Source organism: Ursus maritimus, unplaced genomic scaffold (genome assembly GCF_017311325.1).
Source record: "Ursus maritimus isolate PB19 unplaced genomic scaffold, ASM1731132v1 scaffold_1, whole genome shotgun sequence".
In the NCBI taxonomy this organism is placed as follows: Eukaryota; Metazoa; Chordata; class Mammalia; order Carnivora; family Ursidae; genus Ursus; species Ursus maritimus.
The window spans coordinates 12,908,587-12,923,872 of NW_024423343.1; the positions used below are offsets into that span (position 1 = coordinate 12,908,587).

General features: G+C 38.5%; 1 protein-coding gene across 1 annotated transcript in view; it reads right to left on the minus strand.

Annotated features, from left to right (window-relative positions):
* Positions 1 to 15,286, minus strand: part of NYAP2 (neuronal tyrosine-phosphorylated phosphoinositide-3-kinase adaptor 2) — a 238,560-nt gene that overhangs the window by 38,903 nt on the left and 184,371 nt on the right. Inside the window, exon 5 of the mRNA XM_040639802.1 lies at positions 2,074 to 2,177. Within this exon, the coding sequence (XP_040495736.1) occupies positions 2,074 to 2,177 (104 nt within the window). The remainder of the gene's footprint in view (positions 1 to 2,073; positions 2,178 to 15,286) is intronic.

Genomic DNA, 15,286 nt, shown 5'->3' on the forward strand with positions numbered 1-15,286 from the left:
TTTCAGAATATAGGGATAGGCGAATTCTACAACCTGTCACAAGCCACAGAGGAGAGTCTCAGAGGCTCGCCTTCTAATTCAGAGCCCTGACAGTCCACATACCCTGTGCCAGAATTTCTGCGGGTTTTATAGGGAAACTAACAGTGTGCAAGCAACGTGAGGGGCTTTCTCATGTTGCTGTATTTGGAAGAATAAAGAGTATTTCATCAAGTGAGCAAGGACTTGATAATGCAAAGGCACAAACATTGTGTCTTGTTTTTATTCTAGAAGTTTACCCCTGCTTTCATTGAGAGTTAAAGGGGCTTAGGATGAAACAACTATAAAGACAATCAGGAAAAAATGGAAAACAAGACAAAGAATAGAAAACCACTCTGTGACACTGAGGGTAATGTAATAGCAAGATACATGTCCTTGGAAAATCGATTATGTGAATGCAATCTTCTGACAGCTAAATTTCTTTCCTTTCTGTATCTAACTTTTTAAACGTTAAATATTGGTAAATGTAATATTTTTGAAATAGCTTTAAATCAACTAAACTGTCAGTTTATCTTAGGTTAATTGTGTTATTTATTAATCCATTGTCTTATCGTTTCTACTTCTTTTTTTGTCCAAAAAGTGTTTGAGCTGGATACATTGAGTTATGAAAGCATTTAACATTTTAAATGAAGACACAAGGAATTCTAAATGACACTTGAGATGCCCTTGAGAGAAGCCTCTCATCTCTCGTGTTTATAGATATCTCATATATTCATAAATCAAATCCTGTGCGTATTTAAGCCAGACCAAAATACTAAAAAGCATCATGTCTCCCATTAGAAAAAAAAATGCAATTATTCTGCTTAGTTATGTTTTTAAAATAGCTTGACATTTTAAATAATTGATGAATATGTAATTTGCTAATCAGTAACGGACAGTTCCCATGGAGGTACCATCGCTAGTTTCATAATTTACTATTTCAGAAGAGTTTTATGAATGCAAAGATTAAAGCCGGGAAGCGGAGAGAAATCACTCCAGGATGACATTATCCTATTTAACACCCATAATACTTAACAGTAACAACAATTAAGCTTCACAAATTAAGTCGATGTACTGAATTTCTATTGGGTGGGATATAGACAGACATTTATGTGTCATGATTTTTCCCCGTACTAAATTTCCCATAGACAACCAGGTACCCAAATGAACATCGGAGCAACATACTGTTCCTGTAAAGGATTAAATGATATTTTAGTTTATGCCTTTATTTCTTGTCTCTTTTGCCAAGTGATAATAGAGGTCTTATTTACCATGCACAAACACTTACATTCTCTTTCTGAGAACATTTCTGATGTTGTTGGGATTAGATAGGAGAGTCATTTATTTAAAAGATTGCCTTATTAATCTAGAGTTTTTGGTAAATATCTAGGTTATCTGGTCGGTCAATTTGTCTTTATGGCCTAAGAAAGAAGGTTAGCTGCCATGTTCAATCCAGATGAGTTGGCATATGAATATTTATAAGGACATCGATATTCACAGTGTCTTACAATCATGCTCCAAGCTAAATAGAAATAAAAGCAAAATGGCCACAAATATTACAGTATAATAGGATAAGAGGTAAAAGGTATGTACAAATTCATTGACAACATCTGTGCAAGTGTTGTAGACAAAACATTTAAAAAGAAATCTACATAAAACAAAGTAGATAAATTTATCAAATGTTGATAAATTTTCAGAGACAGTATAAAAGTACACAAAACATGGAAGAGAGAAAGAATTGTTAAAAAAATAACCGCTAAGCCAATACATAGAGTACAAGTTTACTACATTAAGATTACAGAATGATGGGAACCAGAGACAAAAAAAACGATTTGGTAACAAACAGCAAAGAAAGTTTCACCAGTCACAGAGAAGAAAGACTTTCCTTTTCAGATGAGAACACAGACTGCCACGACTCACCCCCTCCACCCATACACACAGAGAAAAATAAAAGCAAATGCGAAAGTTGTCTACAGCAACACATGACAGACAGAGGTGGGAGCGTTTGGCATGTTGCATCACAGGAAGTCAATCACGATTGGCTAACGATGATGGTACCTGGCTCTGCTGCAGGTCACTGGCTTGCCTGAGAGGAGTAACTGACGGAGGGGGCACACCTGACGTGGAGGCAGACCGGCCTAATTTGCAGCTTACTTTCGGTTCTGTGAACAGGGGGAAAAGGCAGAGTATTAGCGGAGCAAGGCTGGCAGTGATGAACAGCGTCCAGAATCCCATTTTGTTTCGCTGCATGTTCTCTCAACCCCTCAAATACTTGTGATGCTTGCTAGTAGTTGGCAGGTGATGGAACGATCTCATAACCATGGACTCTAAAATAAGCTTTATGTGCAGTCAGCTCCTAGAAATAAAGAAACCATCACAGAAGCATGGCCCGTGTTCCCTGGGACATTTTATCTCATTTAGGGTTAGTTTCCACAGAGTGATTACTAAAGCCAGAGCCCCCATTCAGGGAAAAAGCAAGTGACATGATCACTTTGGGTACTTTCTTTCCAGCTTGGTCCATAGGTCTCTTATGTCCTGAAATGTCTTCTCCACCTTCTTGAAAACTTCCTCTCCCTCCCTTTCTCTCTCCCTCCCTTTCTCTCTCCCTCCCTTTCTCCCTCCCTCCTTTTCTCCTATTTTTTTTCTAGTTTTGAAATCCATATTATTGTGCTTGTCCTAAATACTTTAATCGTGTTTTCAGTGGAGCGTTTCTTTGATGCATTATTCACTTTCAATTTTATAACCACCTTCTAAGACTCTGCCATTTTTCATAATAATAGCATTTTTCCAAATTATAAAGTCATTCCCATAAATTTTCTTCTATTTCAGGAATCCAAATGAGCTGTCCACAGCATGGACAGGATGCTTTGGAGATTAGAATTTGGGGATGGAGAGAGTTCCCTTCATCCAACAAGGTACAGTAAGGATGTTAATTTCCATATATAATGAAGATATTTGATAAGAAAGAGGAAAAAAAGTCATACAATGAAAAATTGACACCTGTGCTTTTGTCACAAACTTTAACTGTTACTTTTTGAGTGTCTGGTATATTCCAGCTTCTATCTGGGCTGTATTTAAATTATTTCTAATTCTAAGGTTACTCCATAGAGTTATAGAGTTAGCTATAAGGTTGCCTACATATGTGTGTGTGAGAGAGAGAGAGAGAGAGACCTCCCTGCTGACCCCCATAATCTCTCTCCTCAAAACTAACTTGGACATGGGGCTCCTGGGTGGCTTAGTTGGTTAAGCATCTGAATTTGGCTCAGGACATGATCTCAAGGTCCTTGGATTCAGCCCCACGTCAGGTTCTGAACTCACCAGGGAATCCGCTTGTCCCTCTGCCCCTTCCCCCACTCATATTCTCTCTGTCTCTCAAATAAAAAATAAAATAAAATAAAATAAAATAAAATAAAATAAAATAAAATAAAAGACTAACTTGAACACAATGGACTGAGCTTCCTAGATTACTTTGAAACCCTCCACCTTGTTCAAAATTTTCCAGTTACTCCATATTTCATGTGATAAAAACTTCAAACACACTTGACTAATTTTCAAAGGCCTCCTGTGATCTAGCTTCATCTGATCAGCTCCATTCTGTTTCCACTGTCCTGCTCCCAACTGTCTCCCCTCTCAGTTTCTGTATTCAGTCCTGCTTCTGTCCTTCACCTCAGGGTGTGCCCTTGTGTGGACTTTCATCAGACTAAGTCTTATCCATTTCCAAAGACCAACTTCAGTGAGTCCTTCCTATTGTCAAGCACCCTGATTCTCTTCTGAGACCTGTAACCTTACCACTTACATAGCGTTTGCAGTGCTTGCTGTGGCTTTGAGCCATTTATGTTGGTGGGGACCGCATAGTAAGTGTTCAATTAATATGTACTTTTCTTTCACTGAAGACACTCAATTTAACCTAAAAAGGTCAATACAACTTCTAAAAATAAATGAAGGCAGGGGCACCTGGGTGGTGCAGTCGTTAAGCGTCTGTTTTCGGCTCAGGGCGTGATCCCAGCGTTCTGGGATCGAGCCCCACATCAGGCTCCTCCGCTAGGAGCCTGCTTCTTCCTCTCCCACTCCCCCTGCTTGTGTTCCCTCTCTCGCTGGCTGTCTCTGTCAAATAAATAAATTAAATCTTTAAAAAAAATAAAAATAAAAATAAAAAATAAATAAATAAATAAAAATAAATGAAGGCAATGAAAGTAACATAGAAAATGTTTTAAGGCCTGGGTTCAAAGCCTAGTCTCCTACTTATGAAGCCAGTGATTCTCACTCAAAGGTCTGTGACCTTCTAGGGTCCATTTCAGAAGAGGCATGAGGTTTAGAAACTCTCCCTTCCTTAGTTTTATGCAGATGATTCTAATATCTACTCACCTACTCTTATTTATTTATTTATTTATTTATTTATTTATTTATTAGGCTCCACCCCCAGTGTGGGGCTTGAACTCATGACCTTGAGATCAAGAGTCACATGCTCCAGTGACTGAGGCAGCCAGGTATCCCTACTCACGCCACTCTTGCAAGGTGTTTAAATATAACAGTATCATACGATAACATAAACTATCACTATAACCTAGAAATTAAGCTCATTTCCCAGGAAGCATAAATCCTTGCATACCTTAGCAAATCATCTTTTGTTATATAAAATAACAGGTAAAGCATTCATCAGAATCCTGGTTGACATGTTTTTACAATTAGGCCAATGTTTCCATATACCCCTTTACTGTGGTAGCACGTTTAGTCACATGGAGTCAGAAAATTCAGTATCTTTCCCTAGGAAAAGATGGCAAATAACATTTCTTTACTTAAGGTCCTTTTCAAGTTTACGTTAAAGGGATTATCTGATGAGTGACACAATTGAAGGCCTTTTAAATTATCCGATGTTCCTGGGGATTAAATTCTCCTGCTAGGTTTCCAGTCAGATTTTGATTTAACCAGGCTCTTTCAAACATAGACACTGATATCTCTAATGAACAGTACCAAAATCCACACAAACTCCCCATTCCGTCGTGACCTGGAAAGGCCTACCCTTACCCCCTTTGGACATCAATCCGGAGCATGTCTCAGCTCATCAAACCCCCTTGGGTACTGCAATATAAGCCATTAAATCCCCATTACACACAGCAGTTTATGCTACTAGCCAACCACCCTGTGGGCTGGCTCTAAAGTTGAGTCAACTGTTTGATCCCAACATGGCTCCTATAGGTTATGATTTTACCTACAGTAGCAGACTAACACTGTGACCGTAAGTTCATTATGTACACATGCTTACACAGGCAAACACACACACACACACACATGCACACACACACGCGCACACAGACACACACACACACACACACACACATACACTGTGTAACATTGCTGCTTAATGGTGGTGCGTTTTTTAAACAATTTTTGAATTTAATTTTCAAAACTGTGAGGTTTGGGTTTATCTTTATCTCATTCACTCTGCCTCTTCTTTCAGTTTTACATGGTCCTTAAGTGCATTTCAAATTTATTATGGTATTTATGCGACCAAGTTGGTGAAATGAATCTTTATGATGTTACATCCACCAAGGTTCCTTTGACCAAAAGAAGATCCAAAAATCCTGGAAAAGATTCTGGTTATAACCAAGCCTCACAGAGATTCTTGACATAGACATTAAATTGTCCAGTTCAGTTACCCTTGGAGATACACTGTGCTTTGAGCCTTAAACAGGAAAGCTTAAGAGCCATAGCACTAAAAACAGTAAGTTTCCATCCTGAATTTTGATGATATAAAAATTACCAAGGCTTTTTTTTGGGGGGGGTCAAAAACAATGGACATGTGCCTCAAAAGAGATCTAATGTAGAACCTTCCTCCCCAAGAAAAACTCATTCCATTAAGAGATTAATGATGTACTAAAAGGCACCTGTTATCCCTACACCCAAGGAAAACCTCTTGCTTTGTAAACTCCCTCAATCATCATCCTAGAAGTAACAGTTGATGTTGTTTATGAAATTTCTGTGAAGACCAAGTGTAAAGAGAATAAGAAGGAATAAGAAAAAGGTAGTAGATTAAGAAAGAAAGAGAATAAGAGGGTAAAAGGAAAAACAGAAAAAGAAACAGGGAAGGCAGGAAGGGAGGAAGCGAGGAAAGAGAGAAAGATAAAGAGAAAAGAGAAAGAGAACAAGAGAGAAAGAAAAGAAAAAAGAGAGAAAAGAAAAGAAACACTAATTTTAACTTTTTGGAATAAACCATTATCAAGATATCATGGGATGTTTTCAGAGTAATAATTCATAATCATCTTAAAGTTTTTATTAAATAAGTACCCAGTGGGCTATGTGACTTAATAATTCTTTCTTTTTGTTCTAGTGGATACAAATTACCACTGTTTTGTTTTGTTTTAAAAATAGTCATTTCTCAATCATTTCTCATCTTCCCTTTAAAGTGAATTGGATTTCTCTCCAAAATCATGTCCTTGGTATTGTTACAGGATAATCCCCAAGGCATCCACTGCTATTATTGTGAGTATCGGAGTTCTCTTTGCTTTCAGAAAGCAACTCTTCTCAACCTCTGCATCTACACAGCATAGGAGATTAGTGCATTTTCACCAAGAAAATACTTTAATCTAGCATCAAAGAAATAAAATCAAATTCAGAGACATATCTTTCCTCTGTCTTGTTTTTTTTTCCTTTTACACAATAGTTTTCTGTAGTAGCAGAGACATATTGTGATTTCCCCAAATCAGTCATGTTGCTGAAAGTTTCTAATCAATGACTTAAGTCTTCATGGGAGTTGCAGGCCTTTTAAAAATACACCAACGTGCACTTATTACAAACTCTACTTTCATTTCTAGGGAAGGCATTTTTTTGGAAGTAACACATAAGCTACCTGAGATAAACTGGTGTCTAAGTAGTAAGAGGCAGTTTTGCCAGGGTTATGTTAAAGCCTTCATGGATTCAACTTTGTTTTAAAACTTCCATCGTACATCATAGTAAACATGTTAGGTGCCCTCAAATCCCACATTAAGTGTAATTTGTCCTGTATATAATTTGAATGCATTTTTACAGTTTTGCTTCAAAAATTATTAGACTGAATAATCCAATTGATTCATGACTGGTTATGATTTCTAGACAGTATTCAAGTACACTCAGGAACTCTTGCAGTATTACACCATCTAATCTAGACATTGCTTTCCAATGTAATAGAATTGTTTTAATACTAAATTTAACAATTAATTAAGTGGAACTAATGTCACATTTTATAGTGATTTAATTAAATATTCACTAATGTTAAATCTGGAAGTTTCTTTTGGAATTTTGGTGCTACTATTTATTTCTAATATCCAATATTTTTATAGGTCCCTGAGAAACTCATAGGCTTCAGCATTGTCAGTATGACGCTGAAAAGAAAACAAGTCTGATCGTTTTTGTGATCATTTTGTGACCAGAGAAAGAAAATCGGCAGGCTGCAAAAATCTACTCTGGGAGTAGATATTCTCTCTCCAGGTTTCCATGGAGCTTTCCTCTGAATGAGAGTTGTGTAGCTTTGAATGAGTCCCGGTATCCCATAGTCACGGACCAGGGTCCTAATGTTACCTGAAGGGCCAAAGAGTAAAACTATTGATGCTGGACTAATTGGTAATTCTTCTTGGAAATATTGGGATTCTGGTGAAGGTCTAAAATCCAAAGAAAAGTGAGGTGGAAACATGAGAGGTAGAGTTTATGATCCAATGGTGGACACAGAATGACAAGACCCATTGTGTAGAGGAGAAAGGATCGCACGCAGGTAGAGTTAGGCGTGCCCATTGTATTCCTTCCAAATATCTGAAGAACTGAGATTTTCTTACCACTTCCACCTTCTTATCTAGAGAGAATATAAATCGTACTATCTATTGCACAGAGATAACCTAGGTACTGCAATGCATGGTTGGTGTTTTACAGGGCATAGCACAGTGTAGCATTAACAGTTTGGGGTTTTGTGTGTGTGTGTGTGTGTGTGGTTTTTTTTTGACAGCCTCTTTTATTTTTTTTATTTTTTTAAATGTTTTATTATGTTATGTTAGTCACCATACAGTACATCATTAGTTTTTGATGTAGTGTTCCATGATTCATTGTTTGCGTATAACACCCAGTGCTCCATGCAATATGTGCCCTCCATAATACCCATCACCGGCCTATCCCAATCTTCCACCCTCCTCCCCTCTGAAACCCTCAGTTTGTTTCCCAGTGTCCATAGTCTCTCGTGGTTCATTCCCCCTTCTGTTTACCCCCAATTCATTCTTTCCTTCCTTCTCCTACCGATCTCCCTGCTATTCCTTATGTTCCATAAATGAGTGAAACCATATGGTAATTGTCTTTCTCTGCTTGACTTATCTCACTTAGCATAATCTCTTCCAGTCCTGTCCATGTTGCTGCAAATGTTGGGTAATCGTTCTTCTGATGGCTGAGTAATATTCCATTGTATCTATGGACCACATCTTCTTAATCCAGTCATCTGTTGAAGGGCATCTCAGCTCCTTCCACAGTTTAGCTATTGTGGTCAGTGCTGCTATGAACATTGGGGTGCATATCAGCCTCTTTTATTTTAGTATATAATTTCTGAAACACCCTTGGTATTTTCATCACTTTAGCCGAATATGAAAAGGTGCTTCTGTCTTCAAAAATACTTCATTTCACATTAAAATAAAATTATAGCACATGTGTATAAAGCAATTTATTTTATCTATTTAACAAGGAACATATGCCCCTTGAAATCATTACATAAAGAAAATCCATCTACCAAGATATAAATTCAAAAAGACACATTATGATTTGTATCAAGATCAAATGTCTATTACCATGGGGATAGAAATTTCACTTTGGGTTATGGCATCAAAAATAGAATAAACAAACAAGCAGAAATAGAATAAAATTCTCTCATCACTGATATTAGGAATGAAAACATGACAAAAATAACTTAACCTGTTTTTAAAATGTTATCTCTCACTTCTAAATGACAAAATAAAAGGGAAGAAAACCAAGTTTAAATTTTATATGTCACCCACCTTATTAATGTAAAAACTCTTTATTTCTAACAAATGAAAATCAACACCGGATGCAAAACGAATGACATCTTCTGTTTATACCATTGGTTTTTGTGGTTTGTTTAAGACCAAGTATCTTGAGACAAAATCTGGTCCAGTATAATTTGTATGCTCCTTACCACAGGTTCTATTTCAATGGCTATTGACCTATGCTTCTTTCTTGAACCACTGTCTGTTATAAACATACACAAAGCAATATGTGTCTAGGAACACGATTTATCCAAGAGCATGCAGGATCATGTTCGCCATGGTAGGGGACTTCAGTGTGATCTCCAATAATGGCCATGTTTGTTCACTCTCTAGCAGAACTGCTGGAGATCTCTAAGATCCTGTGAGGAGGTGGTGACATGAGGTCAAAACTATTTTCAAAGAAGTACTAAGTAAGATGTTTTTTGCTTTTCCCACTGTGTTGACAAATTCACTGGAAGTCTAAAAACAATGCTGGATATCTGCTGTTACTTTAGCACATCAAAGCAACAGCACGAAACTGTAGTAGTCATCAGGTACTTCTCACTGCCACACACACTTGACTGTTGGGCAGATACTTTCTCAAAAATGAATGAAGGGAGTCTATTGCTTTAAGGAAGACAACTAACAGAATTTGTGGACAATGATAAATCTGAGCTTTCAAGCAGGAATTAAAATTTCGAAAAAACTTGTATGCGCCACTGTGAGCTTGACAGCATCCTAATACTTAAAGACTTTTCTTATGAGATCAGTGGTGATATTAATGTGCTGTATTGATTTTTATAATGAAATGTGTCAACATATGGAAGATTTGCATGACTTTGTGAACCGATACTTTCTAAAAGCATGGTGTTATAAATCATGCATGAATAAAAGATCTATTTAAAATGCAAGGTAGACCAATGGATTTTAATGCAACAAAGCATGATGAGTTTATTGATATGTAATTAACCCTTATGAAACTGCTATTCGTTGAGTTTGGGTAGGATACTAAAGAAGGATATACACAACTATATGAAAAGGCTATTAAAATATTCCTCCTTCTTTCAGTTACACATCTGTACAAAGCCAGATTTTCTTCATGTATTTTAACCAAGGCAACATATCACAACAGATTGAATCCAAAGCAGATATAAGAATCTATGGTCTATTAAGTCAGACATTAAAGAGATTTGCAAACATGTGAAACAATTTCAATCTCTTCACCATTTGTTATAATTTAGGAAATATGGTTATTTTTTATGAAAAAATGTTATTTATGCTAACATATAATGAATTTATTATTTTTAATAAATGATTTTTTAAATTCTCAATTTTAATTTCTTTTTTTTTTTTAAAGATTTTATTTATTTATTTGACAGAGATAGAGACAGCCAGCGAGAGAGGGAACACAAGCAGGGGGAGTGGGAGAGGAAGAAGCAGGCTCATAGCGGAGGAGCCTGATGTGGGGCTCGATCCCAGAACGCCGGGATCATGCCCTGAGCCAAAGGCAGACGCTCAACCGCTGTGCCACCCAGGCGCCCCTCAATTTTAATTTCTAATATGATAAGCATTCTTATACTTAACCCATATGTTAGACTTAACTTCCAGTGCCAGGAAAGCTCTTTGGGATTCTTAATAAGTTTTAAGAACAAAAGGGGTTCTAAGACTGAAGAATTTGAGAGCAATTACTTTATCTAAGACTTCAAGTGCCCAAAGAGTTCCCTTAAAAAGGTAACTTTTTATGCAATTAATATGCAATTGGAGTAATTAAAAAACAAAAAACGAAACAGAGGAAAATATCATGTTGAAGCACAAGAAACATGGGAAAACCTTTGAAAATTTCAGGGTATTTGGGAACAACCAGTTTTGAAATGCTGCCCTAGGAAAGTGTCTTTGGTAATGTCCAAGAAACACTATTACCAGCCCCTGATACCTGAGGGAGCATCCAAATTCTCAGGGAACTTTTTCATAATTTATAATAAGAAGCAAGCTCCAAGGTTCACTCTTTGATTCTTTGACGTTCATAAATGAAATCTGATGGAATAATTGAAATGCCCTCAAAAATACTCTTGATCGATCATGAGCTTCGTTTACGAAAGTCACTGTTTTTACTCCTCCTTTCTGATCTACTTTCTGTACTTTATTTTTGTAACAATGTTGTTGGGACTATGCATAACTTAAGTCTGCTATTTGCTAAAATTTTCTAAAATTGTTGGTAAAAGTTTTGGTAGCAAGTGGTTAAACAAGACAAAAAATATTTTAAAATTAAATTTAGGAGAGGTAATGACCATCTGTCATTTTCACCTGTCCAGAATCCATTTACTCTTATTTTTTTGGAGTAGCAGTTTGGATATCCTTTAGAAAACAGCATAACCAGCAATCTCAGTTCTTACGGTTCCACCAGAGGAGTTTCCCCAACTGCGGCTTCAAAAGTGACCATGTGACTCAGGTCCATCCAATCAATCATTGTATCCCCTCCGCCTCACTGACTGGTTCAGGCGTGGACACTGGGCACAAGCCAGCCAATGAGAGCTGCCGAATACTTTTGCAGGAGCTCTAGAGCAAGAGTTATACCTTTAAATCAGGCCTGCTAAGCTCTCCTCACTTAGCAACTGAACAATCCTGGACAATTTGCTTGACCTCTCTAAGCTTCGGTTTGTTCACGGTAATATGGTAGCAACGATGTATCCACTTCACAAAATTATTTTAAGAATTAAATAAGATAAATGCAGATTTCACCGCAGCAACCGGCATGTCATAGGATCTCAAGAAATGCTCGCTATCCGTATTATCGAAAGGCCAATCTGACCGCTCAGCTCCTCTGCTTATAATGTAAGGAAGTCTAAACTGCCTCCTCACAGTGGTCCATGAGACTCAGCTTACCGAACCAGCCTGCCTCACCGCCTTAGGTTCTCCGAAAGCCGCCTGCCTTCTTACTCTAGGATTTTGATCACGCCACTCCGCTCTGCTTGGAGCACTTGTGCCTTCCCCTTTCCTTCCCTTTCTTCCTACACTAAACCGTAGGCTCTGTGAAGACAGGGGCCATGTCTAGCTCATTCCTCAATATATCTCCCCTGAGTAACATAACTGACCCCTGGTAAGGACTCATGACTTATTTATTGAATGAATTAGTTTAAACCATGTTTTAAAGAATGATGGGGCGCCTGGGTGGCTCAGCCAGTTAAGCATCTGCCTTCAGCTCAGGTCATGACCCCGGGGTCCTGGGATTGAGCCTTGCATTGGGCTCCCTGCTCAGCAGGGATTTGGCTTCTCCCCCTGCCTCTGCTCCCCGCCCCCCTTCATGCTCTCTCTCAAATAAATAAAATCTTCAAAAAAATAATGATGCCAGTGTAAAAGATGAATTATTTGTACATTTCTCATTAATAAAAAAGCATATTCTTCCCTTCTTTCACTTTCTCCAAGTTTCTAGCAAAAAGGCAAAAATACATTGACCAGACTCCAAGGGAATTTAACATTAACAAAATTAAGGAGGGGAAAAATGTAGTGCCTGTTTTGGACAGCAGGTGGGAGTGCTTTGATTTGCTATGTATTCTGGTAGGCTGACAAAGCTTCCAGAACTAGTCTCTGTAAAGGCCCAGCGTAAGTCAGACAGACCTTCTTCTTTGTAATGTCTACTAAGGCTTTTCACAGAAACAGGGCTTTCTTTGTGGATACCGTTGGTGCAGCATACCCACAGGGCTGTTCCAAAGAAAGCCAACTCCTGACCACTGGGAAGCAATGTCAGGGAGGACTCCTCTGAGAAAGGGCACAGGGTGGAGCCATGCTCCCTGCAGGGAAAGCTACGAGGAGCTGGCATAGAGTCAACGCTCGAGCTGTGCATTGTCACTGTGGTTCTCCAACAGGATTAATCTATAGAGAGGCACGTAGGTGAAGGTAGCTTCTGTGCTCTCTGAATTGTTTGTGCCTGGCTAACTAGTTTTCCCCAAGAGAATCACGGAGTACACAGAAATTCAGAATTTCTCTAATAAGAATGAAATTACTATCAAGTCATATTTTTTCTCACCAGTCTTCGGGGTATCTGGATAGTAGACAACATCGTGGTCTATGTACATATTTAGTAGAAATCCAGTTTAAGAGACTGTGCGTGTGTGTGTACTCACACATATAGTTATACATAGTATATGATAATAAGTTAGCTGACTCTGCAAATTGGATCACATAATACCCAAGCTTAAAAGCCGTAAGTGGCTTTACATGCACGCACACACACACACACACACACACACACACATGCACACGCACCAATTAGTATCATCAAATTCCTTGACTCTATACTGCTCCCATAATTTTAACCAACCTCTTGATAGAAAAAAATAAGAAAAAGAATATAAATGGCTTAGAGAAAACCCAGCAAACTACTGCAAAACTAGGTCCAGCATCCTGTCTTACTGGACTGGGGCAAGAATGCCCTCGTGCTGTATAAAATCAAGCCCACCATAGGCAGGTATAGCTCTTCGGAGACCGAGGTGATCAACGCATACTGTACTGTTCAGACAGGTGTTCCCACTGGGAGAATTTTGCTGAATGAGTAAATGATGGAAGCAAAGGAAAACAAGCACACATAATGTTGCTGGGGTTTGGGGGGGGGCAGGGAGTGTGACATGCTGGCTCAGGTGCTCGAGAATGGATTTTTAGATAGATCAAAACAATCAGTTATAAATACCTCTCAGTTATAGGAATAGAGGAATTTCACGGACTAGAGAGCAGAGAACACATTTCTTCTTTGGATTTATGAGGCAGGTCATTTGGGGCAGTGTATTTGTCTTCATAATTCTGTTTCCCTTGGTTTAGGATGATGATACATTAGCTGACTTGGTAAATCTGATCACACAATCCCCAAGTTGAAAATCCATAAATGGCTTCCTGTCATTCTTCGGTAAGACCAGAATCGCTGATGTGGCCAGCCGGGTCTAGCCCCCGTCAGGCCCTCGGCTTCCTCTCAGCCCCCCGCCTTGCTCCCACTCCTCATCACCCCGACATCCCCGCTCCCATGTCACTCAGAGCTGCTGCGTAACACACTCAAAAGGAAATGGTTTGGTTACAGATTGTAATTACATGTTTAACTTTCGTTGTTAACGGCAGTTCCCCCACTGGCACGTGTTCAATGCTTGATAACCTTTTATAGAAAAAAAATTAGCTGAATGAATGAATGGATGAATACATTCATGAATTCACGAGCACGGAGGTGGAAAGAGGGAAACCCAGTCTAATTACATCATGGGAAGAGAGCTGTACTAAGGGTCAGAAGCCTGAAATCCACTTCTTGATTTGAATCTGCTACATACCAGTGGGTCTGGACAATTTAGCCAATTTCACTTGAGCTTCAGTTCGGTCACCTAAATCATCAGATCATAACGCTGGGCCGTAGATGAACAGGGTTTTGTGAAAATCAGATGAGATGGCACTTATAAAAGTATTTTAAAAGCTAAGACATGGCATATAAATATAAGGCATTATTTTATTTTATTCTTTTTTAAGATTTATTTATTTATTTGAGAGAGAGTGTGCGTACATGTGCACATGAGTGGGAGAGAGGCAGAGGGAAAGAGAGAGAGAATCTCCAGCAGACTCCCTGCTGAGCACAGAGCCTGATGCAGGGCTTGAGCTCATGACCCTGAGATCACGACCTGAGACGAAATCAAGAGGCAGACACGAGACCAACTGAGCCACCCAGGTGCCATAAAAGTGATAAAATTAAATTCTGTAATTCAGCTTATATATAATTTGCAATAATCTTAGAGCACTTATATCAAGTTCTGTTTTCTTTAAACTTGTATACTTAACTGTTAACTGGAACACAGAGGACCTCAGATGCAATCAGAAAGCAAAGCTCTTCTTTTCTCCCCACAAACCAGCTCCAACCTGCTGTGGGGTAGCGGGGAGTTTTTCTTGCCTTTTGGCTAAACCCTAGACCAACTCCCAGAACTTTCCTTTTCATTTTGATAATTAAAAATTTTCAGTTTCTTCAAGTCAAAAAAAAAAAAAGAGTTTAGGAATAATAATTCAAATGCCTAGTTTTTTACATTATAATTTCAATTTTGAACTTTGTTTCAAGGAAACACTTCTCTTCTGGCCCATTTAGCCCTGTTCCTGGCACAGAGGAGACCACCTTTCTCTCTACCTCATCTCCAGGTCCCAACATGTCTACCTTCACAAGGGCTGAGATAGGAGGAAGGGGTTGAGGTGAGGGGGTGGGAAAGGTCTTCACTGACATCAGCATGAGCTGATGTTTCTCACTCTCTTGTTATAGGGATGGAAAG